Source organism: Gasterosteus aculeatus, chromosome 1 (genome assembly GCF_964276395.1).
Source record: "Gasterosteus aculeatus chromosome 1, fGasAcu3.hap1.1, whole genome shotgun sequence".
Taxonomy (NCBI): Eukaryota; Metazoa; Chordata; class Actinopteri; order Perciformes; family Gasterosteidae; genus Gasterosteus; species Gasterosteus aculeatus.
In genome coordinates this window covers 25,913,016-25,937,929 of record NC_135688.1, presented here as the reverse complement: position 1 = coordinate 25,937,929, position 24,914 = coordinate 25,913,016, and the positions used below count along the sequence as shown (strand labels likewise).

General features: G+C 47.9%; 2 protein-coding genes and 1 long non-coding RNA gene across 5 annotated transcripts; 1 reads left to right on the top strand and 2 right to left on the bottom strand.

The window, feature by feature from the left end:
• Nucleotides 1-271: 271 nt before the first annotated feature.
• Nucleotides 272-13,732, bottom strand: rp1l1a (rp1 like 1a). 2 transcript variants are annotated; one of them, XM_040177668.2, is made up of 8 exons: nucleotides 13,587-13,732; nucleotides 10,412-10,652; nucleotides 9,764-10,156; nucleotides 9,427-9,664; nucleotides 4,899-9,307; nucleotides 3,859-4,722; nucleotides 2,709-3,773; nucleotides 272-1,782 (listed from the first exon to the last, which is right to left on the bottom strand). In XM_040177668.2, the coding sequence occupies exons 2-8, from the start codon at nucleotides 10,631-10,633 to the stop codon at nucleotides 1,447-1,449; spliced, it is 7,527 nt and encodes a 2,508-aa protein (XP_040033602.2). In that variant the 5' UTR covers nucleotides 10,634-10,652; nucleotides 13,587-13,732; the 3' UTR covers nucleotides 272-1,446. The 2 variants fall into 2 exon arrangements, with proteins under 2 accessions (XP_040033602.2, XP_040033603.2); XM_040177669.2 differs by lacking the exon at nucleotides 13,587-13,732 and adding an exon at nucleotides 12,182-12,545.
• Nucleotides 13,733-15,908: 2,176 nt separating this feature from the next.
• On the bottom strand, nucleotides 15,909-19,716 carry LOC120819384 (L-threonine 3-dehydrogenase, mitochondrial). Of its 2 annotated transcripts, none has more exons than XM_040176733.2 (10): nucleotides 19,575-19,716; nucleotides 18,518-18,690; nucleotides 18,387-18,429; nucleotides 18,247-18,317; nucleotides 18,003-18,152; nucleotides 17,741-17,913; nucleotides 17,558-17,648; nucleotides 17,331-17,423; nucleotides 17,051-17,227; nucleotides 15,909-16,956 (listed from the first exon to the last, which is right to left on the bottom strand). In XM_040176733.2, the coding sequence occupies exons 2-10, from the start codon at nucleotides 18,669-18,671 to the stop codon at nucleotides 16,817-16,819; spliced, it is 1,092 nt and encodes a 363-aa protein (XP_040032667.2). In that variant the 5' UTR covers nucleotides 18,672-18,690; nucleotides 19,575-19,716; the 3' UTR covers nucleotides 15,909-16,816. The 2 variants fall into 2 exon arrangements, with proteins under 2 accessions (XP_040032667.2, XP_040032674.2); XM_040176740.2 differs by having other exon boundaries at nucleotides 18,518-18,687; nucleotides 19,575-19,696.
• Nucleotides 19,717-19,762: 46 nt separating this feature from the next.
• Nucleotides 19,763-24,083, top strand: LOC144405501 (uncharacterized). The gene is made up of 3 exons (XR_013467115.1): nucleotides 19,763-20,205; nucleotides 21,195-21,265; nucleotides 23,949-24,083. It is a non-coding gene; the product is annotated as an uncharacterized LOC144405501 (long non-coding RNA).
• The last annotated feature ends 831 nt before the right edge of the window (nucleotides 24,084-24,914 follow it).

Here is a 24,914-nt window from a genome sequence, read left to right as displayed (position 1 = left end):
ACCTGTGTGCTGTGTTCTGCAGGTACAGGCTCTACCGGATCGGTCCCTGTGATGTAAATCACCCTCAATCCCTCTGTGGCTCAGCACACACGCACACACTCACAGGTACGGGATTAGCATGACGCCTGTGTATCTTGAGAGCAGTTGAGCAGCTTTGCAAACCTTTGGAGCAGAGCCACTCGCAGCGGGGGGAGCAAAGGGAGGTGAATTGCACATCAGATGTGGATCAGGGAGCACATCGTTGCCACTCCTGGCTAGGAACACGAGAATCCTCTTTCTGTGCATGTGTTTATTCACATTGACATTATTACATCCATTCGCTCGAGGTACATGATGTTCACTTGGTGACGTCACAGACTGATTGACAGGCCGAACGGACTGATAGCAGCATACAGGCACACACCCTCTCGGTACCACATACAGGAGGATTTTGTCAAGGTTTAAGGAGTGAGCCTGGGATTCAGCTCCCTCAGCGGGTTAAACAGGAGAAATTATTATTTTTTCAGTATTTCTTGCGGATTTGATCCACAACTCGGTTATAGAGAGAGAGAGAGTCAGGTAACAAAAGACTCCCCCTCCGTCGATCTACAGTCACGTAACCATGGCTACAGTAAGGCCTCGGCCTCACGTTGTCAAACCACACTGTTGGTCACGCACACCTTTTTTACTATAGCAACAGAGTTTACAAAATTTTGCAACAGCAAACTGAATAAAATAAGACATTATTTTATAGATGGTTTAAGTAGAGTTGATGAATTGTATATCCATCGATAAAGCTACTAAAATTCAGCGCAAAATCTATTTTTCCCTGAACAGTTTGGAGTGGAAAGTGAACCAAAAGTAACTTCGTGGACAGATCAAGTTCCAATTTTTGTGCTAAGCTAACGGCTTCCTCGCTTTAACCTCATACTTGTTGAACCTCTCTGCCCCGCTCTCAACCGAAAAATGTCAAACTACTTTAAGGTGATCAGGTTACTTCACAAAGCTTTAGTTTAAGCAGCGGGCTTCATTAGGGACAACAGATTTAAAGTGCTGGTTAGATAACAGCTAGGAGGGGACCTTCCTAATCTCAGAGAATTAGACCAAGAATATACACAAATAATTGAACTGATAGTATCAATACGCTGAAACAGGCCATTACCATCTAACATATCCCTGAGGTAAATTGCTATATGATTCAATAAACCTGTGGTCCACTGAGTTCACATAATACACACAAAGGTGTCAAAATATCCTTTTTTTTGGGTTTCAAAAGTATACCATATTCATACACTTACAATACAGAAATATAGATATCCCTGTGTAGTTAACTTAAAAAATATACAAATATAATGGGATATAACGCTACCCCTCCAATCTGGATAAAGTGCTTCTAGTGTTCGAGTCCGTGGTCTTTCTACCCGTGTGGTCGCTGACAGAGCGGGATGAACGGGGAGGGCGCAGGGTTTAGAAGTCCTCCTGTTCGCCGTCGGCCTCTTTGGGTTTGCGGCGTTGGACCCTGCCCGGTGAGCGGCTCCTCCTCTGACCCGACCCCCCGCCGGTGGCTTTGGGCACCGCCATGGAGTCCACGGCGGGACGGCGCGCCTCTGCGTCGACGTCCTCCAGGGAGCCGGGCTGGGACTCCACAGAGGTCCTGGTGTACTGATGGAGGAGAGCGCTGCCGTCCCCCTTAATGGTCGACTCTCGGCCTTCTCCTTCTTCGACGCTGGCGTTGCTCGGGCGTTTCCCGTCGGAGTCCTCGCCGTCGGCCTCCTCTCCCTCGGTCGCAGACGGGGCCCGGCCCTGAGGGTCCGACAGGAAAGGATCTGTGAGCTGCTGATTATTATGGCTACATGTGGGTTACACAAAGGGTTGTCATTCTTTTATGTCTCTTTGTGGTCTCACGTGACCCTTTTGAGGTATTTTTGTGTCTATTTTGGTAGTTTTGCCTCTTGTTTTTGTTTTGTGTCTTATTTGAGTTATTTGTCTTACTATGGAGTTGTTTAGAGTCTTAGAAGTAATTTATTGTTTTGTGTCTCTTTTTGGTTGTTTTGTGCCTCATTGTGTCGTTGTGTGGTGTCCTTTTGATTTTTTTTGTGTATCTCTTGAAGGATGTTTTTACTTTTAGTCCTTTTCCATTTATCTTTGTGTTTGGGTATCTTCAAGTGACATTTTGAAAGTTAAAGCCATGGAAATCTGTGCCTGAGCCCGGTGAGCCCGTTCAGTGTTCCATCCATTGACAAAAGTGAAAATTGAGGCTGCAGCAACCGAGTTAATGTCAGTTTGAAACAACAACAGACGTCCATAAGTAGAAGCGCTGTGTTTCTTTCCGACAAAACGGATTTGTTCGGTCCCACTAATTGGATAGCGAGATGATCCTTTACCACAGGCTTAGAAGTGGCAGCAGTGGGTCAGATTCCTCTGAGGTGCTGCAGACTTTAACCCGGCGGTCATGTTTGGCACTCGGTGGTGTTTAGGCGCTGCTCAATTAGAATTAAAAACTAGAACGTCAGTTCGTTCTCCTGCTGCATCAGTCGCTTATATCATCAAACAGACTCAAAAAAGGGAACACAAAATAGTTGCTAAATATTTAACCACATAAAAAAAGATTATTATTAGAATATAATGTGTTATTTTGAAGTTATAATTGACAATTTTTATGTTGTTTCTAAACTGTGTTTAGTATATCATGTCAAAGTTTAGTCAGGCTGTAACTTAATTCATCCTACCTGTAATGAGGTTCTTTCCTCCTCAGATGCTTCTCCTCCGTGTTCTTCACTCTCTCCCCTCGTTTTGTCTCCATCGGACTCCCCCTCTCCGACCCCATCATCGCCCTCCTCTTCATCTCCTGCCGAGGAGCTGACGTTTCCCTCCCCAAACTCCTCCACCAGTGTGGACTCTTCTCTCTTTGCAGCATTGTCTTCCTCCGTTTCGCCAGACGCCTCCTCCCCTAAGCTGTCCCTGCCTGACGTCTCCTCTGTGTCCTCCTTAAAATCAGACACCTCACACTCGTCCCTCTCAGCCTCCTCCTCCCCGACGTCTTCCCCGGCTGCTGCCTCTTTTACCGTGTCCATGTCACTCTCCTCTTCCCCTGTTCCGGTCTCCCCCTCCTCCGGCTCCTCCCCCTCATCCTCCCCCTCATCACCTGTCTCAGCCTCACCTGTGTTGCCGCTAGTCTCCTCGGCATCTTCTCCTTCGGCTGTTTCCTCCTCTTCCTCTTTATTTCTCGCAGACTGGCACTTGCATTCCGCCTCCTCTTCCTCACCATTTTCTGATGTCTCCTCCTCTCCTGCCTCCTCACCACCTTCTTCTTCCTGCTCCTCACCTGCACTACTTTCCTCCCTTTCAGCTTCTACCTCCTCGACAGCCTTGTCCTCTTCTTCCCCCATTTCCTCCTCTTCCTCCGGGATCGTCTCCTCTAAAACAACACAAGCTTTGATATCCTCTTTAGTTACATCCTCCTCGTCCTCCTCCTCTACCTCCTGCAGTACCTCTAAGCTCCTCCCCTCCTCTACTGACACCTTGCCGTCACCTCCCCCCTCAGTGGGTTGCACAGACACAGCTGCGGGCGCAGGGGTTTTCTTCAGCTGCAGTATCTTACGGAGGTCAAACTCCATCATCACTGGTGCTTCGGCCGCCAGCGGGTTCTCCCTGACCGGCCGGGCGGCCATTTTCTTGAGGACACAAGCGTCGCAGGGGCAGTACTCGTCCTCGCTCCGCTGGTCGCTGCAGTCGCCCGTCGTCTCGCCGTCGCTCAGAGACTCGGCGGTTTTTCGTGACTGGTTCTTTATGACCTGAAAAAGACCATCAAATGTTATTTTCTCGTCTTCTTTCGGCTGCGGGATTTTCACAGATGTGAAGGGGATTCCGTGTAGTTACCTTCAATATCCGACGCCTGTTCTCCGTCATGGTAGACTCCTTGGAGAGGTTCCCTCTCTGTGGCGGCCGGGGCAACCTCCCCCCCCTGCCGGCGCGACTCTGAATCTTCCTCACCTCGGACTCGACGCTGCTCTGGATGCGTCGGCTCACCTCGTCCTTCAGCTCGCCGATCATTGCGTCCAGGACCAGGTTGTCGTCCAGGTCCCAGCGGACTTTGAACTCCGCCATGGCGTTGACGTAGTGGTCCATGAACTGCTTCTCCAGCTTCTTCAGGAGTTTCAGGACCCACTCCGGGTCGGGGTCGTGGGATTTTCTCTTTGACATGGGCGCCCGCAGGATGGTGGAGGGCGCGGTCGAGCTGGTGTCGTCCGGCGTCTCCCGCTCGTTGTCAGTGGGGGATTTGCAGCAACCGTTGGCGGAGCTCTTATCCGACGACGATGGACTCTCTGCGGCTTTGGCGCCGTCCAGACCCGGAGGGAGTGAGCTTTGTTCTTCCGCCGGCCCCTCTGTCACGTCTGGTGTCCCCCCTTCGATAACCTTCTCCGCCTCGTTTGTTTTGCTTTGTGGGTTTCCATTCTCCTTCTCCTTCCCCGACCCGCCAGAGCCAAGGCTCATGCCCAACCCGGACGAAGACCTGGGCGGAGACACCTGCTCTGTGCCGGGGACTTTGGCCGCCTCCGTCTCGGTGTTCCTGGGTTCGGTTAGCCACAGGGACTGAAGGATGACCATGAAATCCTCGTATTTCTGGTCCTTCTTTGGGTCAAAGCCAGGGCTCAATGACGGGTCAATGACTTGGAGCTGAGCCAAACAGTCCAAGAGACATCTGGCTGACGAGCTCAGTTTACGCCCATAAACCGGAGACACCTACGAAAATGAATATTATTTACGTTTTATTATTTAATCATTTTGGCAATTTATCTTTGCTGTCAAAGGGCAAAATGTATTTCCATAAAACAATCAGTTGATTAAGATAGCTGTAGCAACAATCTGCAAACCTTTTTTTGTGATTACAACCCGTTGACACTCATTCATTGGCTTACCTCCGGCATGCTCTGACATCGACTCAGAGAGGACCTCAGGAGAATTTTCATCACTGCGGCCGAGGAACGCGAGCTCCTTGGCAGAGCGTCGTCGTTCAGCAGCAGGGTTTTGGGGCGTGATGACACTGAATCATGCGGAGCCACACCTGAGCTTTGCTTCTCCTCGGCGCCACCGCATCCAACTTCTTCCTCTTTCTCCTCCCCCTCTTCGGCCTCCTCTTTCCCCTGCTCCTCAACCTCAACGGGAGCCTCCTTCATCTCCTCTCCTTCCCCCTCTTTAGGGTTCTCTTCTGCATCCTCTTCGTTCGGCTCGTCGCCAAGCGACAGCATGCTGCTGTTGGCCGGAATGCTGCGCAGCCATTCGCTGACCACCTCGTTCGGGGAGGCGTTGGGCAGGCAGGCGGGCGACAGCTCCCGATCCTCCTGATCCGCCTCGTTTCTGCTCCTCGCCCCCTTTCTAACCACAGACTTCCCGCTGGTTTTACTGGCCTTCGACTGCTGGCTGTGCGGCCGTACGGCGGCCATGGTTTCCTTCAGCATGTCGGCGGCGGACAGCGAGTGAGACAGGGTGCTCTCGGTGTGTGTCTCCACTTTGCTGCCGCCGATTCTGTTGCTGTGGACAGGGCTCAAGGATTTGATTTCTTTCTTTTGAGAACTGGATGTTCTGACACTGGCACTGGATTTGGCCTTGTGACCTTTTCCTGAATCATCTCCTTTGCTCCTCACCGATGCATTTTTAGCACTGGCACTTGATGGAGATTTGCTCCGAACTTTAGCGCGCGCCAATGACCTCCTGTCGTCAATCGCACCTGCATTGCTGGACGATGAACCAGACTTCACACTTGCGGTTTCTAGATAATTTCCTGCTTCGGTTGGTGCTTTGACTCCACAGTTACATGAAGACTTGTTAGACCTGCTGCTTTTGGCTGAAAACGCACTTGCTCCTCTTTCTGTTATTTGCTCGCCATCCTCTTTGCCTTTGTGCTGACTCCCTCCTGGTGTTTCAATCGTCGGGATATCGACTGCTCGGTGATTGTGGGGGGTTTCCTCCCTTTCCTCCTTCAAAGAAGATTGCTCAGTGCTTTTGGGGACGAGAGGAGTAGCTGTCATCACTTTGCTCTTCCTCTCAACGTTTGTGTGAAAAGAAACACTGGACTTCCCACTGTCTGAGTCAGCAGTGTCTTGGTCTTCTGGCAACCCGAGAGAGACTGACCCTGAAGAGTTTCGACTCAGTGTCTGCTCGGTGCCTCCCGATTCTCTCCTCGATCTCCTGGTCGAGGACGACAGGATGCTGGGAGCCCGATCTGAAGCCTCCTCGTTGTCCAGTTCCTCGTTAGATTTCTTTTTCTCCCTCTGCCTTTCATCTTTTGCTGAAGCTGCTCCACAGTTGCATTTCAATTTGCAAGACTTTGCAGAAACGGTGGAGGGAACTGACAAGGCACTGGGACCTCTCGTCTCTCCAGGCAACAGGTGTTGCACTGGAGATGCAGCTTTAGGTGAGCGGGTCGGTGAGGAACATGCACTCCTGGGTGAGGGCTCTCGGCCCTGAGACTTACTAGGTAGGTCTTCTTCCACAAAATTTTCATCTCCTGTTTCAGCAGGTGCCTTGTGCTGGGACTTACGCGATGAAGTCGAAACGGTAGATTTAACAGATGCAGCACTCTGTGGCCTCTCTGTTTCCTCATTTCCTTCCTCATCAACCCCATCAGGAGTTTTAATGGTGACATTCGCAATTGGTGTCGACGGTTTCAGATTCCTTTCAGACTTGTGAGAAGTACGGGACCTCGCTGATGCTTCCGACTTCACAGAGAGGACGCTGGCCACCCGGCCATTTTCATTTCCCTGTGTATCTCCATTCATCTCAGCAGAAGGAATACTAGCATCATTTAGATTTGGAGATGCTGTGGTTGGGTTGGACTTCTGTGACTTGGAGGACTTTGCAGAGATGTGGGATTTCCCCGATATGGCGCTAGGGGTTCTGCTCTCTGTCTTTGCCTCGTCTTTGGCTGAAGAATTTGTGCGGCGGGACTTCGCTGAGGAGGCTGATTTAGCAGATATTACACTTTCAGACCTCTGCTGCCCATCTTCTACCATCAGAGAAGACCGGCCATTGACCGATCTGCCAGACACTTGACTCGCTGCCCTTCCTTCTCCGTCAGCTCCGGTTCCACACCTGGGAGAAAGTGGTCTTTCTGGAGCTTTCGTGAACTTATGAGATTTATTGGACTTCACAGACATATTTGATTTGGCTGACATGGCGCTCACTGCTCGCTCCTCCGCCTCAATTTCTTCGTCATGTCCAGTTGCTTCAGGTTCATCAGCTGGAGAAACTTCTCTCGCACAGTGACTGCAAGCGGCGCTCTGAGACGCCCCGATGGTTGCCAACGCATTTGACTTAGCTGACTTAGCGGATAGGACGCTGTCGGGTCTTTCCTGGCGCCCCGGCTTATCAGAAAGGGCACTATGAGTTCTTTTGTCATCCTCCTCCACAGCTGCAATGTTGATTGGGGAGGCGACCTTTGTTCTTATCTTGGCTGAAGCACTGCTCTTTGCCGAAGCACCAGATTTGGCTGACAAGGAGCTCTGCGTTCTCTCCACAGTGTTATCTCCCTTTGCTTCCTCTCTTGGCTCTATGCCAGCTGTTGCGCTGCTGTGCGACTTGTGAGACTTGGTGGACTTGTTGGAAACAGCTGACACGGCACTGGGGCTTCTCCCCTCTCGCTCCGCAGCACCACCGTCTTCACAGACAGACTTGTGCGACCTATTGGACCTTTGACTTGTGGGTGAGGAAGCACTGGGAGTCCTCACTTCCTCTGCTCCTGCTCCTTCCGGATTGGACGTTCTGGAAGTGGCACCGCGTGCGCTGCCCGTCAGGCCGCTTGGTGTCGCAGAGCAGCGCCCGTTCTGGGTGAGGTTGCTCTTGTTGGATTGCGTTGACCCAGCTGAACCTTCGGAGCCATCATCATCATCATTGTCGCTGCCATTACTTGTATCTGTTTGGCCGGGGAGCGGTTTTGAGGGCTTTGGAGAAGCTTGCTTGGAATGATGGGACTTCTGTGATGCCCTACTGTCAGCATCAGAGTTGGGTTTGCAGCCGCCACAATTAGGACATACACTGGATGCCCTTGACTGCAGAGAAAGTGCTGTGTGACCAGACAAGCTACTGACCACCCGGTTTCCCTCTTCCTCCTCCTCATCTGCGGCCCTTTTGTCCTCTGTGATCGCGGCTGTGCTGGACCTGCAAGAGGCTCTGCTCGTTTTGGACATGGAGCTTGGAGCTCGATCATTCTCCGCCGCGTCGGCTGTTGAATGCTCGTCAGCTGCTCCGCAGTGACAGAAAGAGGCTGCAGATACGGCTCGGCTTCCTGTCTCCTCATCGCAACCCTTTTGTTCTTTAGAGTGGACGGAACCTACCGAGACGTTGCTGGTTGGTTCGTCACCCTGGCGAGTCGGAGACGGAGATGGTTTGTTGCCGTGGCAGCACTGTGAAGCGCTGGCTGGCAGGTCGTCATCCTGGTCTCCTTTCAGCGATTGGAGGATGTGCGAGGAGCAGCTGATGACAGACGGTGAACGCTCCCCCTCTTCCTCCATCATTACCTCATCCTCCACCGACTTCCTGCTCAGCGGTCGTAAGTCGGCGACCACTTCAGTTCTGCTGCAGCATCGGCTCACCCTGCAGACCTCGACGTGGGTTTCTTCATCCTGCTCCACTCTGCTCTCCACGTGCTCCGTCACGAACATCTCCTCCTGCACCAGTTGGCTCTGCTCCGGACCTCCCGTGCAGCTGGAGACCCGTGCCCGACAGCGCACCACCCTCCTGGAGTTGCACGACGAGGAAGAGCTGGACGAGTGCGTGTGTCTCCTCACGGTGTGGGTGCGGCTGGAGGCGTGCGGGGGAGGGACAGGGGCCTTCCTGTGGCTATGCGCCGGGTTTTCCCACAGGTCATACTGCTGTTTAGGCCTCTGGTAACAGCAGTGGCAGATGTTCCCCTCCAACACTCGTTGCGGAGGTTGGTTGGAATAGTCCACGCCTTCAGGGTGGAAGGATGCACAATCGGGGTCCGAGCAGCTTTCTGATTGGCCCTGCTGCAGGTAATCGGCCTCCGCTTGGCTTGTTGGGCAACATTCATTGGTCACTGATGGTGATTTTTTTACCTGCGTGGACCACTGGAGGGTCTCGTCACTTTGTAGGCGAAAACGTACCCTCATCTCCACTGAGAGGCTTCCGTCTTTATTGACCAGGACCCGCTTTTCAATGTCGTCGTTCATAATGGCCGGTCTGCCGTGGGAGTAGGCGTTGACCCCATGGCCGTACGACTTCTCCGAAGACAAGGAGAAACGGGCTGAGCGGTTGGAGGAATCGGAGCGAGGATGGATGATGCTTTTTTTGGTTTCCAGACCAAAGTTTACTGAACGGAGCAAAAGAAAGAAAGAGCAAGAGAAGATGTTAATGCACTGTTTTAACCACTTTAGAGTTCATGTTGAAATTGAGGTTTGTGTTTCAGGGTATTTACCCAAACAAACTTACCATTCTTCTTGCTCTCCGGCCCTTCGCTGAACTCGCTGGACTGAGCTCCGTGAGGTGGAGATCTCAATCCCTGAGCAGCAGGAGATCTGGCCCCGTTACCTGGAGTCCTGGGGCCGAGACCGGGCAGTTTTTCCTCTGAGCTCTTCCTGATGAAGTTCACCAGCACCGGGCTGAAGGCTTCCCGGCCGACACACACCAACACACCAGGACAGGTCGTGAGGCTTTGCACGCTGTCAATCTGGAAAACGAATTCCCATGGTGTCATTTTCCACTAAAATGGGTCTCATCCACGAAAACCAAAGAGTCTAAATCATGACCACGCATTCAAAATTCTTACCCTGCGTCCCTCGGCAGTGTAGAGCTTGCGAATGTGAAACTGCATCACCTCTGATGCCTCGTCGAGAAAGGCCCTCAGGCTCCTGGTGGACCTCCTGTTGAGCACCAGGCTCCTCCTCACGCCCGGCTCGCTGTTCTTCACCAGCAGGATCCGCCGCTGCCGGTGAGAGGAGTGGCCGGGCGGCGTGGCGGACGAGGACTCGGGCCGCTGGGGCCCGCGGCCGTGGTGGTACCAGCCGCTCGGACGCTTGCCGGCCAGCTCCATGTTGACTGGCTTGGTCTGCCGCCGGTCAGAGCAGAGGTAGCAGCCGCCGTCCTGCAGCTGCTCCAGGTGTTTGACGGCGTGGGTCCCTCTGGGGGTGGTCACTGTCCGCACGCCGAATGGCAGGGGCACCTGTACATTGACAAGCGCACACGTGTTTCATTTAGTTCAGAAGATTGTAATTTATTACTCTCCTTTTTAGAGTTCAGAAATTTAATTTGGGGTTTCCACTGTGCTTGAGTTAAAAAAAAAAATCTAATTTCATACACCTTCATTGAAACGCTTAGTTTCTCTAAGCAACCCCACCCAAAAAAGCCCATTCTACCCTGCGCAGCACGTGTGCATCTACTCAGTCAGCTTCAAAAAGAAATCGGTGGTCCCACTAACCTTTTGGGAAAGGTCGTCCAGCAGGGCGTCAAAGCATTTGAAGCTGCGCTTGTGGACGGCCATCCTGACGCCCCCGAACTGGCTGTCGCCGCTTTTGTAGAAGGTGATCCGCTTGGCCGGACTGGCTGTGGTCAGACGGCTGGAGGGGGTCCGCGGGGTGAGAGGCGAGGCATGTTTACACGGGGGCCGGGGGTCCCACATCTCTGCGTGGACCAAGTGCATGCCGCCACCTCACGCACACCTGAAGGGACACGCACAGGACGTGGAGGAGTCGGCCTTTCACGTTGACTTTTGTGACACAAAACGGCAGAGGAAGCATTTTGAGCAAAGTCGTTGAAATCAAACGAGTCGGCCGCCAGGTGAACCGCTAAGCGTTGTTTCGCATGCAATGCCCCCGTCCCCCAAGTTATAACTAAAGTGCCAGAAAGATTCCAGGTTCCGTTAAGATTCCCTCTCATTTCTCAATCTTTTGGGACAAATATTTGACGGCTCGACATCAGTTATTGAACGAAAATATTCACATGACGTAATATCAAACACGCGTGTGCGTCTATTCAGTGCACGTTAAGGGCTGATCTCCCCTCAGCCTGCTATATTTAGTGGAGCGGCCTAGGACACCTCTAGAAATCCTATTTGGAACGGACGCGACAACGTTCTGTCCAGCTGCCGAGCAGCTTGCGTAACGTCCAGTTCGGTTTTGTGAGACTACCGCTCAGAGTGACGGTGCGCTTCCGTCATTCAATAGAGTGCTGATGATGATGTCGATCAACCATGTGATGAAGGAAAAAAAAGGTGACTATTATCAGCAAGCTTAGCGAGGCTTTAAAGTCAGATGAGACTGGACTTTAGGCCAAGTCACTGCTCCCAGCTGAAGAAACGGATTCTTAATCCCCTGTCTCCTAACCACTTTATACCTAAAACATCACCACGTGTCGGGCTGCTAATCACCGGCCTCTAAGGTGACACCGATTCAATCTTTTCCAATCAACACAACCGTGATGACGGCGTGTATGATTGGCTGATGGCCCGACAGTGAAGGCCTTTGAATTATTTTCCCCTACTGAGGCCTTCTTTTAAACGTTCATGGAGAAGTCACAATAGACAAAAATCCTCAACAAACTACAATACATCCAAAACTCAGCTCATCTAAAAGAAATCTGCTTTTAACCAGTGATTCTACTTCTGTATGTTTCATTTAGTTTCATACTATTATGTCATCGCTCTTGATTATAATGTAAGTGCTATTGTGTTGTTTATTTTTTAACCATGTAGTTACTTTCAGTACCTTTCAAGACACAGTACAAATCAAATACATTATTATTATTAATGGATAATTGCATTCACTTACAGAATTAATAGCCCAGTTTACTTGGCGTTGACACCAAACACCCTTGATAGCATTTATAAGTCAGTAACTGAACTAGAGCATCTATCACTACTATCCCATTTTTGCACGTTATATCACTATATATTCACATACAGAGAATATATATATAATATATATATATATATATATATATATATATATATATATATATATATATATATATATATATATATATATATATATATAGTGTGTTTATATAATGTATTTTTTTTTAAGTTTTACCACTTATGTAAATTACTAACCCATCTTTCTAACAGTGAACTTACGAACCAATTTGTTACCACTACACCCTAATTTAAGACATTTAAATCAAAGATCTTACTAAGATCGAACTTAAGAATGACTGCTGCACTTAGCGGCTACATATTCGACGCACTACTCACACATTCAGGAAACATGATCCCAGGAGAAGAGAAAACGGCGGAGGGGAATCTGTCCGTGCCGAGCCTGCGCTCAAGTCCAAACAAACTGTTCTGTGTGTGTATGTCTGTGTGTGTGTGTGTGTGTGCGTGTGTGTCGCAGGTACACCAGGATGTACAGCAAAGCTCTCGTCTCCACGACTCTAGGGGTAAAATGGCCGTCCAATCAGGTGCACTGAAGGGGAGGGAGAAGATGGGAGGAGAGGCCAAGGATAGAATGAAAAGCCTGCTTAAGAGCCTGTGTGTGTGTGTGTGTGTGTGTGTGTGTGTGTGTGTGTGTGTGTGTGTGTGTGTGTGTGTGTGTGTGTGTGTGTGTGTGTGTGTGTGTGTGTGTTGCTATGGTGAGACAAGGGACGTTCTTATGAACGGCCCCACACCTGACCCGGAGAGGAGGCACATGCTAATTCACCATGTTATTATTCAAATTGACAATATGATGTGCTCATGAAGTCCGTGAGTAAACGAGCACTCTGAGATCACCGCAAATCTGCCTCCCCTGATATCTTCTTCCCTCTTCATACGTCTTTGTTACACAAACACACACACTTCAAATCCTGCAAAATGAATTGTGCCGCCTTTTGAGGTTTTTTGTCGCTTTAAGTAAATCTGATTCTGCAAAATAAAACTGGGGTTGAAAAAACAGACGTTTTTCTCGCAAAGGCAACAAATTTACCATCTAACGAGATAATTGTCACAAAACGATATCCAATTTGAAATTCAATTAACGCGAGTTCAAGTTTTAAAACACAGCCATGATCTACACTCTCGCACCCCAATTTACACCACTTGTTGAGCTCCCCGTATGCTCAAAGTGTGTCTGCCTCACGGCTCCGCGGAGCGACAGGGGCCTCGGGAGGACTCTGGGTAGACAGGAAGCCGCGGATGAGTAAGTTCCGAGCTGACAGGAAGACTGTTGGTGCTAATGAGTGTTCCTTGTGGAGGAGTCGAGCAGACACCTTTCTTCCTCCTCCTAAATGCAAACTAAAGTCCTCCCAGTAGCTGACGTGTGACTTGGTGCATTCGGCAAGACAAAAGAGGAAGAATAACCGGATTGGGGTGATTCTTATTTTTATTATATTTTTATTATCAGGATGCGTGGCCTACTTTAAGGAGGTCCGGCTCACTCTCATTAGGGCCTCCTCAATCCTTGTCTCTCATCCAATAAGCGCGTGTGTGACTCACCTCATTGTCACCGCTATACGACAAACACACAAAGAAACCATGCGTGTGTATTCAGGCTAAATAGCTATAACATGTCACCTCCATGAATGCACTCACAACAGCAGATCTGTGTTGAAGCAGTTTAAAGGGAAGCAGTTTAAAGGGGCGGGTTGAGTTTAATTAAGGGAAAAGAAATATCGACACATACCGACAGGAATGATGGGAGATTAAAGGTCAATAACGTTTCCGGAGGAAAAATGTTCAGATGGAGGATGTCAAAAGTGCGCTGGAGCCAAGAGACGCACCTGGAATATCCAGAGCAGAAGTTGCGCGTTTCAGTTCTCACCGCAGATCGTCGCGTTGAGACACGCGTCAGGTCAGTGGCATTCAGACCGGAAGTACCGTGGTGTGCACCTCCAAAATAAACGCGTTGCGTCCGCGCGTTACGCTTTTTAACAGACCTGATGATTAACTGCGAAAGTCACAATTAGCAGCTCCAATTTCAAAATAAATGGCTAAATATATGGGCACCATTGTAGGCTATCACGGTAGTTACAAGCTGACAACAATTTGGAATACAATTACTAATCTTTAATGCCACTGTAAAGTCATAAAGACCAAACCTGAGCAATACTGAAACATGTTTGCAGTATAATTGTGTATTTTGGTTTGTTGTATGTGATATATTTTAGGGAGTTGGTATACTTTACCAAATCATAAGGATTGGTGCTAAGTGATGAAATATTAAATGGATGATAAAATGAACAAATGTCTAAAAATTCCAAATTCCAAAGAGTTTTATTGTGTAGATGTTCTATGTGCAGAAAGAGCAATGTTTATTCTATTCTGGGACAAAACCCTGGGAGAACTGGAGGAGAACTGGGAAGAATGGATGTTTTCTAGCCTCGAAAAACCTTTTGTACTCAAGAAATGCAGTCCATCGTCACTAAGGGGTAGACAGCGGAGTTACTTTCACCTGAGAACCTTCACGTTTTTATTAGAAGAGGGCATGGGAAGGCTACACAGAAAATCCTCTGAAATTTAGCAGAGATTACGCATCTACACAGAAATGAATTACCACTCTTTTTTATAATTTCCGAAATAAAATTGCATACGCCTCACTAATTTGATTAATACACAATAATTTGTACAATATATATATATATATATATATATATATATACTGTATATATATATATATTAACCAAATTGAAGAGGGTCTTCAACTAATAAGTATTTTATTTTGAACCGGAAGTGGTCTAATGTTGCGACGGCTGTTTTGACGTCATCTCAAGCCGTTATCTTTACATTCGAAAAAACAACTCTCCTTCGATGTTATTTCTTGAGCGGCGGGAGGAGAAATAGGGCGGAGGGAGAAGAAGGCGAGGAGTGGGATTCACTTCAAAGAGGATTATCCCGAGCAAGAGCCATCTGTTTGAGGCGGATTAATACAACCCGTTGCGTTCAAGAACCGTGCGTTGTCGAACAAAGCTCCTTTTAGATTTAAGCAGGCTTTTTTCAAGTGTCAAAAAAAACATCCGTCCTTAAACCTCGGACACAAGTGTCCCCTCAACTATTTTACCACACAACCATGTGACTATATCATCAATGTTTTGGGCAACGAGTAACTGAAATGTGATATAGTACTTTTTCATTTTCGTCACACATTTATCAGAAACCCCAAACATTAAGCGTTTCGCAGAGAATGATCCGTACATTCCATCAGCTGCCTCACGCACTACGTGAATGTGACGTAATCACGCTAACACCCGCGCGCCCGCTTATGTCTCCAATGGCAACAAACCCTTACTGAAGGTGAAATATCACAAAAAAGAGACACGACAAGCCAGCAAGTGAAGCTAAACCAGGGACACAAGAGGCAAAACTACAAAATAAAACAAGTCAGGTTTGACCCTCACCTGACCTTTGATGTAACCTTTTCTGTGCAAAACCTCCTTCCGTCATCTCAAAAACATCTCCAAACTCTGCCCACTTTGACCATGTCAGATGCAGACGCTTGTCCATGCAGTTATCTCAAGACTGAACTACTGTGATTCACTTTTAACTGGAATCACTGGCGAGAATAACTACAATACATCTAAAAGCGCTGCCAGGATCCTGAGGAGAGTCCGCAAATATGAGCACATACACCCATCTTAAGTTTTTCTTTCCCTATGTTTTTACTAGCTTTTACTTTCATTTGAATGTTTTGCCATCTCTGTCACACATTTGCTGATGAAGAGTGCGATATAAATAAAATGTATCATTATAAATTGAATGAACCACCGATATGACATCTGTAATGATACACCTGCATCAGCAAGAACAATGTGTAGAGTGACTGAATCACAATCCAAAGACGTAGCTTTGTGATAAAAGGCGCACAAGCTTGTGGGTGATTGTGTTTTTGGTGTTATGGGATGTAATTTATTGGCTGACGTGGAAGCATATCTAACATTCCACTTGTAGGCTCCTGTGCTGGACATTTAAGAAACATTCATTGTCAAAATCAACGAGAACAGACTTTTGATTGCTGGCTTCATTCAAGTATTTATTTAAAAAAAAAAAAAAAAAGTATGATAAATAACATTTTTCTTCTTCTTTAACTACTTGACAGATATAAGCCCTTGGAGTACAGCTGTGAAACAGAAGAGCTCCACTCTCCCTCAATCAACAAAAAAGGAACCGGTAACGCATTCATCGATCCAACATTCATAAATATTTAACGCAGAGGACGCAAAGCGACAAAAGAACCCATTAAACATTTAGAACAACAGAACTCCCAACAATATAAATATTAAAAAGCACCTACAATGGTTCAGAAGTGACGCCATTTACTAACTAAAACCCTTATTTTCCTGCCAGGCAACTATGGTGTGAGCACCTTGAAGCTGCCCCTGCAGCCACCGGTTACTACAGTACCGGCCCCTGAGGTAAAGCCTTTCAAGAGTTTCTGCTTACAGTACGGATTTGTAGCCGGCCGGGAGTGAAGCTCGCGCAGAAAGCCAACGGACAAACTTTTTGAATGATCGGCGGCTTTAAAAGGCAAGCGGTCAGCTGCCACAGATGTTTACCAGCAGGCTGGCGGCGTCATCTGTATACGTAACTTAATTACATACAGAGAGCGGACTCGGCCCTCTTTTCTTAAACGGCTCAGTAACGTGGCGATTGTGCCCAGCATGCAGTTGCATCAGATTGGTTTTCCCGTCAAAGCTGGATGGACGGACAAGAGCAGAGAGGAGAGAAGGACGGGGCGATGAGGTCTGGAATGGTTCGATGCCTCTGCTGTGGCAGTATTTTTTTTTATGAATTCAACTGGTTAAAGTGTGACAGTGAGGGCTAGACATCCTCCTGAAATCCTCAGTGTCACATTTGCTGTCAGAGAAAGCATATTTTTTTTGCAGGAAAATAAATAAATAAATAAAAGCTAGAGAAGGCTCAGTAGGTTTGTGCCAGCTGGTTGCCCGTAGCGATGTGAGTCAGCATGGTCCGCACCAACTCGGAGAGGCCGTACTCGTGCTTCCAGCCCCAGTCCCGCCGCGCCGCGGTGTCCTCCAACGCCATCGGCCAGCCGTCCGCTGCAGACGCGGGAGACAGGCACACATTCTGTAAAACCCCGGGGAGCAGCAGCGGTGGTGAAGCGGAGGCATCTTTGCGACCGGCGAACCTCACCTATGGCCTGCCGGATCGGGTCCACGTTGTAGGTGACCTCAAGGTCGGGCAGGCCTTTCTGTATCTCCCGGACGAGGTCGCGCGGCGTGAAGCTCGTGGCGTTGATGTTGTAGGTGCGGCCGAGCAGCGACGCCGCCGGAGCCTCCAGGAACTCCAGAGTGGCCCGGAGACAGTCGTCTGGACGGAGGGGAGGGAGAGGAGGAGCGGAAGTACAAGCCGATGAAGGATAAAGAGGTGGATTACGTTTGGAAAGGTGTATATAAATAAAGTCCGGCATTACCAATGTACATCATAGGAAGCCGCGTGTCGCCGCGCAGGTTGCACTCAAAGCGGCCCGTCTTCACGGCTGCGTGGAAGATCTGCACGGCGTAGTCTGGGTGACGGAAAAATAAACTGATCAAGACCAAAAACACTAGAGGGATGTTCGCCTCTTCTGTTCAATCTTTACACGCTAATGCTACAACCTCTGACTCGGCCTGCTTCTGCTCCTCAAGTCGACATGCTCACCTGTGGTTCCTCCTCCGGGCTGCGAGTCGGCCGAGATGATGCCCGGGTACCTGAGGCAGCGGAAGTCCAGCCCGTACCTGTGGTGGTAGTACTGACAAAAAGGCAGCCGCAAGGCTTAATAAAAGAAAACACAGCGCTTTGTGATGAAACGCAGGGAGGTATCGGGAGATGTGGCCGTCTCACCTCGCCCATCAGCTCCGCGTGGACCTTGGACACGCCGTAGATGGTGCGCGGCCTCTGCACGCACAGCTCGGGGGCCGGGTCCCTGGGCGAGGACGGGCCGAAGGCACCGATCGTGCTGGGGACAAACAGACGCAGACCATGTTCGGTTGCTATGTCTAATATGTTATGGAGACCTACGAAGAGAGAGAGGCTGCGCATAAGTGTCTGCGTCGGGGAGGTGGCTCTAAAGGCAAATGTACATACGGCGATAACGGGCGCGTACCTGTGATGTTGACCTCTCTGGCCAGCGCGACGTTGTTCTCCCCCACAGCGGACAGCACGGCCGAGTAGTGGACCAGCCAGCTGATGTTGTTGTTCACCACGATCTCCCTGAGGTTCTTGTAGTCCAGGATGTCCGAGAAGATGAACGGACCTGCGGAGGAGGAGACGTGTCCACAGGACGATCAGCACGATTGATTCTTTTTTCGGCAGAAGAATTTGACAGTAAGTTGTACTAGAACAAACACCGTTATGGTCGACGTGGCTGGGGGGTTTCCTGATGTCCGACAGGATCACGTTGTTTTTTCCAAAGCGTCTCCTGAGGGCGAAACACCAACATGCCAACCCAAGATAAACATTTGAAATCTGAGCTTAAATATACACTCACCTCAGCAACTTGGCGAGCCCCACCCCCAGCTGGCCGAGTCCTCCTGTGAGAGCAAAAAGGAAGAAGGCACATTGTGTTTGACTTGATTTTAAAGAACAAAAAAACATGTATGTTGACACACAACAACGAACCAGTGATCAGGACTTTGGGGGGATCGGCATCGGTGCACCAGGGGGGAGGATTTGCCCGGAAGTGCTGCGAGGACGAGCCGAAGCCGCGTACCGCAGAGGTCAACCTCTCAACGCCTCTCCCAGCATGCTTCACTGCGCCCCTCAGACACTGCATCCCCAGCGTCGCACACCTTCTGCAAGGAAAAACAAGAGCGTGCAAATTAACCAAAAAGGCAGGCCGCCCCATGTTAGCGTTCATTACATCTAGACATTATGTGAGATCATAACTGTTTTCGACCCCCTATATGTGAACGGAGTGTAATCCCAACACCTACCTAAGATTAGCTTCTGGCAGCGTGCTGCTGATTACTAAATATAGACTTGTTCATATGTATTCCACACCACCCATATTCATATGGGGACAGTGAGAATAAAGTAAGAAGAAAAGACAAGAAAATAATGCAAATCAGAAATAAGTAGCCCTGCAGTTGATATTAAATGTGTGTATTGTATAATGTAATAATACTTATTATGCTCTATTACGGTATAGATTGGCATTACTAATACACATATTCTTTTAGTTCACTGAAATAGGGAACAGATTAAGGATTACCAGAAGTGGTGCAGCAGCTTCACTACCTACTTACTAAACCTACGGACTAGAAAAAACAACGTCACCCATACGTGTATTTAAAACGTGTTACGTCGTATTTTAAGAGTTTTAAGAGTCGTGCACAGATAGATCAGTGGCTCTTATTTTTCATGTCAAGCACTTCGTCGTGACCTTTTCGCCGAAATCTACACCCGTGTGAAAACACCGAGCGGCTGGCCGACGTTAGCCTGATCGATCGCTAAACAACGGCGGCTACTTTGCGCTGCAGATGTCTCCGTGTGGGGTCGGAGCGACGTAACGTCGCCCCTCCACCTGCTGTGGGACGTTAGCCGGGTAACGTTAGCCTAGCTAGCATCGGAGGTAGCAATCTGGCATGAACTGCAGCTGATACCCGGGCTAGCTTTAACTTAACCGCGAACGTTAGCAGAGCGGCGCGTGTCGATAGTACAATTCTTAATTTCTTACTTTAATGTCAATCGGGGGAAACAAAATGAAAAGACGACTTGCGACTCCTTCTCCCAGCGTGTTGTGTTGAAAAGTGAAGGCAGACGCGTGGCTAAAGGGGCGCTTCCACGCGCTGTGATTGGCTGGCGGCTCGAGAGGCTCGGCAAACTAAATACAAACATCCTGTTCAAACTTTCAAAATAAAGTCCGTATGTATTTAATTGCATCTCTGTAGACATTGATTTTCAACCGGCGCACTCTCTACTCTCCAAAGCAGCTATTGCTGTCACTTCAACAAAAGAGGCTGAATAGTTTTCTTAGATGTCTCTTCGGTTGCGTCCTTAAATGGGAAACAGCGCCCCCCCCGGTTCTACAGCTGGTGAACGTCGCCTGCTCTGTGGTGAAAAGACGACATTGCACCCTTACAGAAATCACTATTAGCGGGAAGTTAATTAAAAACAATTAGCTAACGTTAGATACGTTAAAAGGCTCTTTCCGAACACACAACGGACTTTTATTTAACGTAATTTAAATGAACATTAACGTCAGCATTATTTACCGTTGCCGCTAACGATATTAGCACCACGCTACCGTGGCAGGTGACACCGAAGTTGAGCGAACAGCGACGGGAAAGAAAGCAGGAATAATGAACGTGAGTAGCTAACTTCCTCTGCTAGCTCGCCATCTCTGCTGCGTGTGCTCGTGACGTCGTGGAGGCCATTAGGCCTCACTTTATAGAGTCCGTCCTCTTAGCTTTGTTCTCAAGTTGAGCTCTGAGTCATTATCTTTAATAGTACTGCGTGGGCTCCCTTGTGATGATAATAATTCTAACTGGTAAATGCTAAAATGCGTGTTTAATTTCAGGAGTGAGTTAGGTGGCCCCTCATAAACTGGCCCCAGTTTGGCCCCCCCAACACCATCTGCACAGGCGGCTAGATTCCAATGCACGCGTTATAATTGGTCATTATTAATGATCAAAGGTTCACACAAGGATAAATCATCGTCCGGTGGTTGTGAACATTTACTTCAGTTAAGATGTGTTCCCGAAAATGAACGGAACAAATCCCCCTGCTGTAATTAAGATGGAATTGGGTGTCAGTCATAACCTCGCCCCTGCTAATTACCTGCAAGTGATTTATTCCCTGTGGCACGCAGGCAGATGAATCTGTGTCGTGCACGGCTGGCTGGACGGTGGACAAGCGTGCACACGCTCTCAGACAATATGCAAACATCAGTGCATCCACATTGAAGCGCAACTATGAGAAGTTCATTTGAGCTGCAGCAGCTTCATGTTCATTTTGCTCTGCTCCTTGGGGTTGCTGTACTCTACCCTCATTTCCCCTGTTGTGAAACATCCTCCGATTTTGATTCGCCAGTTGACAAAGTAAAAATTGGATGGATCCCACATTTAATAAGTTTATTATTATTGTGTCATTAGCTTCAACCATCATTCTTTGATGAAAATAATGGTTCAAAAAGTGCAGCTTTTAAATAAGGGATCTCCACCGTGACAACTGTTACCACTTATCTCATTGTTAATTTAAATAAAATCCTACATTGTAAAATTATGAAACACAATACATTTGAAAACATTTGTCGCTGCGAGCTGCAGGCCTCTCTCTCATAGATCTTTGTGTGCAGGTGTGTTTGCTGGAGGCCACCAGGTGGCACTAGTTACCAGGAGATCACCAGGGGGATTCAGCAGACACGAGGTAAAAACAGAGGATCACGTTGATCCTTTTTTCCCTGCTGAGCCCTGTTCAATTCCTTTTTTTATTTTTCCATCATATCAAGTAGCTGTCAGAATAACCATGAAATTGCATGTTAAAACATGTTTTTTTCTTTGTATGTTTTAAGCAACATTGTTTTAAATGTTTATGTATGGAGATGCTTTATCCCCACAGTAGTTACTGAATTTAAAAGCTTACACAGAATTGCCAAAAATACTGTGTTTTTATTTATCCGTAAATACAGCAGGATTTCTACCTCTGCACCCTAAAGTTTTTGGATATAATCCATTTTTTTTCTTTTCTGGATTCAGTTCCAGCTGAGCAGAATGGGCCACAATAGATGACGCATGTCTTATTGTTTGTTTGTTTTTTGCCTTGGTGGAGGTCTGCCCAATTCCGGAAGATGTAGTGTGCACAAATTCCATTGTTTGTTTTGCTTATTGTTGCCTTGTGTACACACTCAAAATAATAGGTCGTATGTTTTTGGCGCCGGGGAAAAGATTTTTTTTTTCACGTGGCAATAATTATTGTTTACACACAGAAAAATGACTGTAATAACTTAGTCCTGGTTGAAATATATTATTTTACACTCACGATTACACAATAGGGTGATGACCCTTCTTTACAATGTATTATGGTGGAAAGCCGCATTTCTTTTAGTACAGTCTAGCAGCTACGGACGGTATTCACATGTCTCATCACACTGTGCATTTATGCTGAAAAGTTTCAGTTTATTTGCAGGAATGTTTCCCCCTGAGGCAAAGAGCCGCCTCAGCAGCAGTGGAAACTGTGGTTGGGTTATGCATTTAAAACCAACTCTACTGGTTTCCTTCTATTTGTTCCTCCTCTTGCACCCCGTTTAATTCCTCCCTTGTAATCAATCGTGTTGAGAGTATTTAGCACAATGTTTAAAAAATTGCAATACCACGGTGTAAAAAGACTCTTATGTGTAAAGGTGCTGCACTCTAAATATTATTTGCAAAATGTCCCCAGTCACAGTAAAATTACCACAATATTATTACGGATGCATTAACATGGAAGACGCATTTAAACGCTGTCAATGTGTGGCCAATTACTTTACATCATGTTTAGCATTGTAATCCACAACAATTAATCCCATTTGCTCCTAATGGAGCTGCTATTTTCCTCCCAACACATTTGGCTTGAATGTGAAAAAAAAGGCTCCAGACATTTTTGAATTAGCAGAATAAAAGCCTCTCAGATATAACGCATCTCTATTAATTAGCGTCTGTCTTTGCACTTTGCCTCCTCCCTTTTTAATGCCGCCCACAAAACAATTCAAGCTCAACTCGCACTGCTCATCGCAAGCCTCTAATATTTTAACACGGTCTGTTTTTTTTCATTTTTGAGAACGCCTTTTATATAATTGCCACAACACGTGCTCTAGTTATTTTTTTAGAAATGATTCCATTGAGGAAAAAGGCCGAATTTGCGCGGCCAAAATCCATCCAGAGAGAACGTGGCGGTAACTCACGCGGCTCTCATTGTGCGCCAGCGAGCTCGGCCTCGGCGGCGGCCCGGCGTTCAGTCAATGTCCCCCTAATTCGCCATCATCACTCCGGCCACTAATGGGATTGTAGGCAGGCCTATTTATCGCCTTTAGGGAATTGAGGCTACATACAGTGTGTGAGGGGTTAATTAGAAACATCTGAAGGGGTCAGAGGCGTGTGAGTGTGTGTGTGTGTGTGTGTGTGTGTTGAGCACATGTGAGAGGGCTGGACCTTCGGTAATAGGGAGGTGGATTTGAAAACGAGGATCCTCGGGAGAAGATTTATCCGCCGGCTGTGACAAGGGGGACAAATAGTGCTGCTATGTGAAGGCCTCTTGGTGTAGAGTCCAGTCTGGATAACAAATAACTTGTGTGTGTTTGTGTGTGAGGAAATAGGATACGGGGCCACATTCACTTATCACTGAGTCAGCTACTCGAGTCCGCTCCTGACACCCAGCAGGGACCCACTTCGCCCCTCTCACTCGCCGCTCTTGTTTCGTCCCGCCTTTTCTTTTTTTCCTTCTCCCTCCCATCTATCTCTCTTCTCTTTAATACTCATATCCACCCCCCCACCCCACCTCCTCCACCCTCACCTCCTCTCTCCTCCACAACTCTTCAGCGGTATCTCCCCAGCCTCTCAGCCTCCCATATTACGCTGCCAGATAAGAGTGGAGAAGGGGGCCCCCGACTGACAGGAACCCCAAATTAATTTACAAGCAAAGGTGCCGTTCCCGGCGCTGATAGAACAGTCTTCATACAATGCGGAGGGACGGGGAGTGACGCCTCGGAGGCTCCGCCGACGAGAGAGTGCGACCGTGCTATCTTTGTAATAATATTGTGGTAATTTTACTGTGACTGGGGACATTTTGCAAATAATATTTAGAGTGCAGCACCTTTACACATAAGAGTCTTTTTACACCGTGGTATTGCAATTTTTTAAACATTGTGCTAAATACTCTCAACACGATTGATTACAAGGGAGGGACCTTGATCCGTCTCTCTTTTTTTTTTTTCCTTAATAAATATCCCTGTAGAGACAAATCCAAGCATACTTCTACTCTCTCTCTCTGTGCATATAGATATATCTATATGTTTATATTTAGTTATTATATGTGTAGGCAATGAATAAATCCGTTTAATTTCTTTCTTTTGCAGCTCACACAGGAGTCCATCGCCCTGACCCTTTGGTAGACGACCTTCCTCTCGAGGCTCCTCCTTCTCTGTAGCGATTCGCCACAGCTCCGCGGCCTAATAGGCTTACACTGCGCCAAGGAATCTGAAGAAATGTAAGTGGATTAAGGAAATCGGTTTGATATAGCGTTCATTAGCCTGATGTTGGACCAGAGCTGTCACTTTGGGAGCCGTGACGAGTTCTGTGTGTGTGTGTGTGTAAGGGTCTGATGGCGTCCGCTCTCTCTCACTCTGATTGGTTGCTGACATTTGTCACGTAGGTGGACGGAGGCCTTTCTGTCCAAATAAAGGAAGCGCACCAAACATTCCTTCAGCATGTCTGCCTTTGCCTGGCTGAAAATGTATGTCGTAAGTGGTTAAAATATGTCATAAAAAAGGGCCAGATGCACTTTGAATGAATCAGAGCCGTTTATTTTCTATGTAAATTTACTGTACTGCAAACGGTTTTTAAAAAGTTGCACTTAAAGTGGACTTTAGGACCAGAAAACGTTTCGGTAATGTACGCGATGCGTCGTGACTTGGTCGTGCCAGGCCGCCAAGACGAAACTAACTTGTGGAGTCAGCCCTCATCGTAGTTGCGTTTCTTCCCCTCACGTTGTGATTTACAAAACCAGACATATTGAAGACCTTTTAGAACTAGCTGCAAATCAACGAACGACCCCTTGTTTGAAAGCCGCCATTATACCGATGCCGTATTGCCACAATTAAAGGTTGATAGATAGCTGGATAGATAAAGACCGTGGGCCATGATAGAAATATGACGTATGATCTGAGTGGGTGTCCTCAGGAATGGATTCATTCACATAGTTTGGGATATAAATGCTTTGCGAGCTGTGAAATGGGTCATTTGTTGAAGCCTGAGGTTTTTTGGGGGGTCAGCTGTACGCAGTTACACAGTCCTCCCCCGATGGCAATCCAGCAATCCGACAC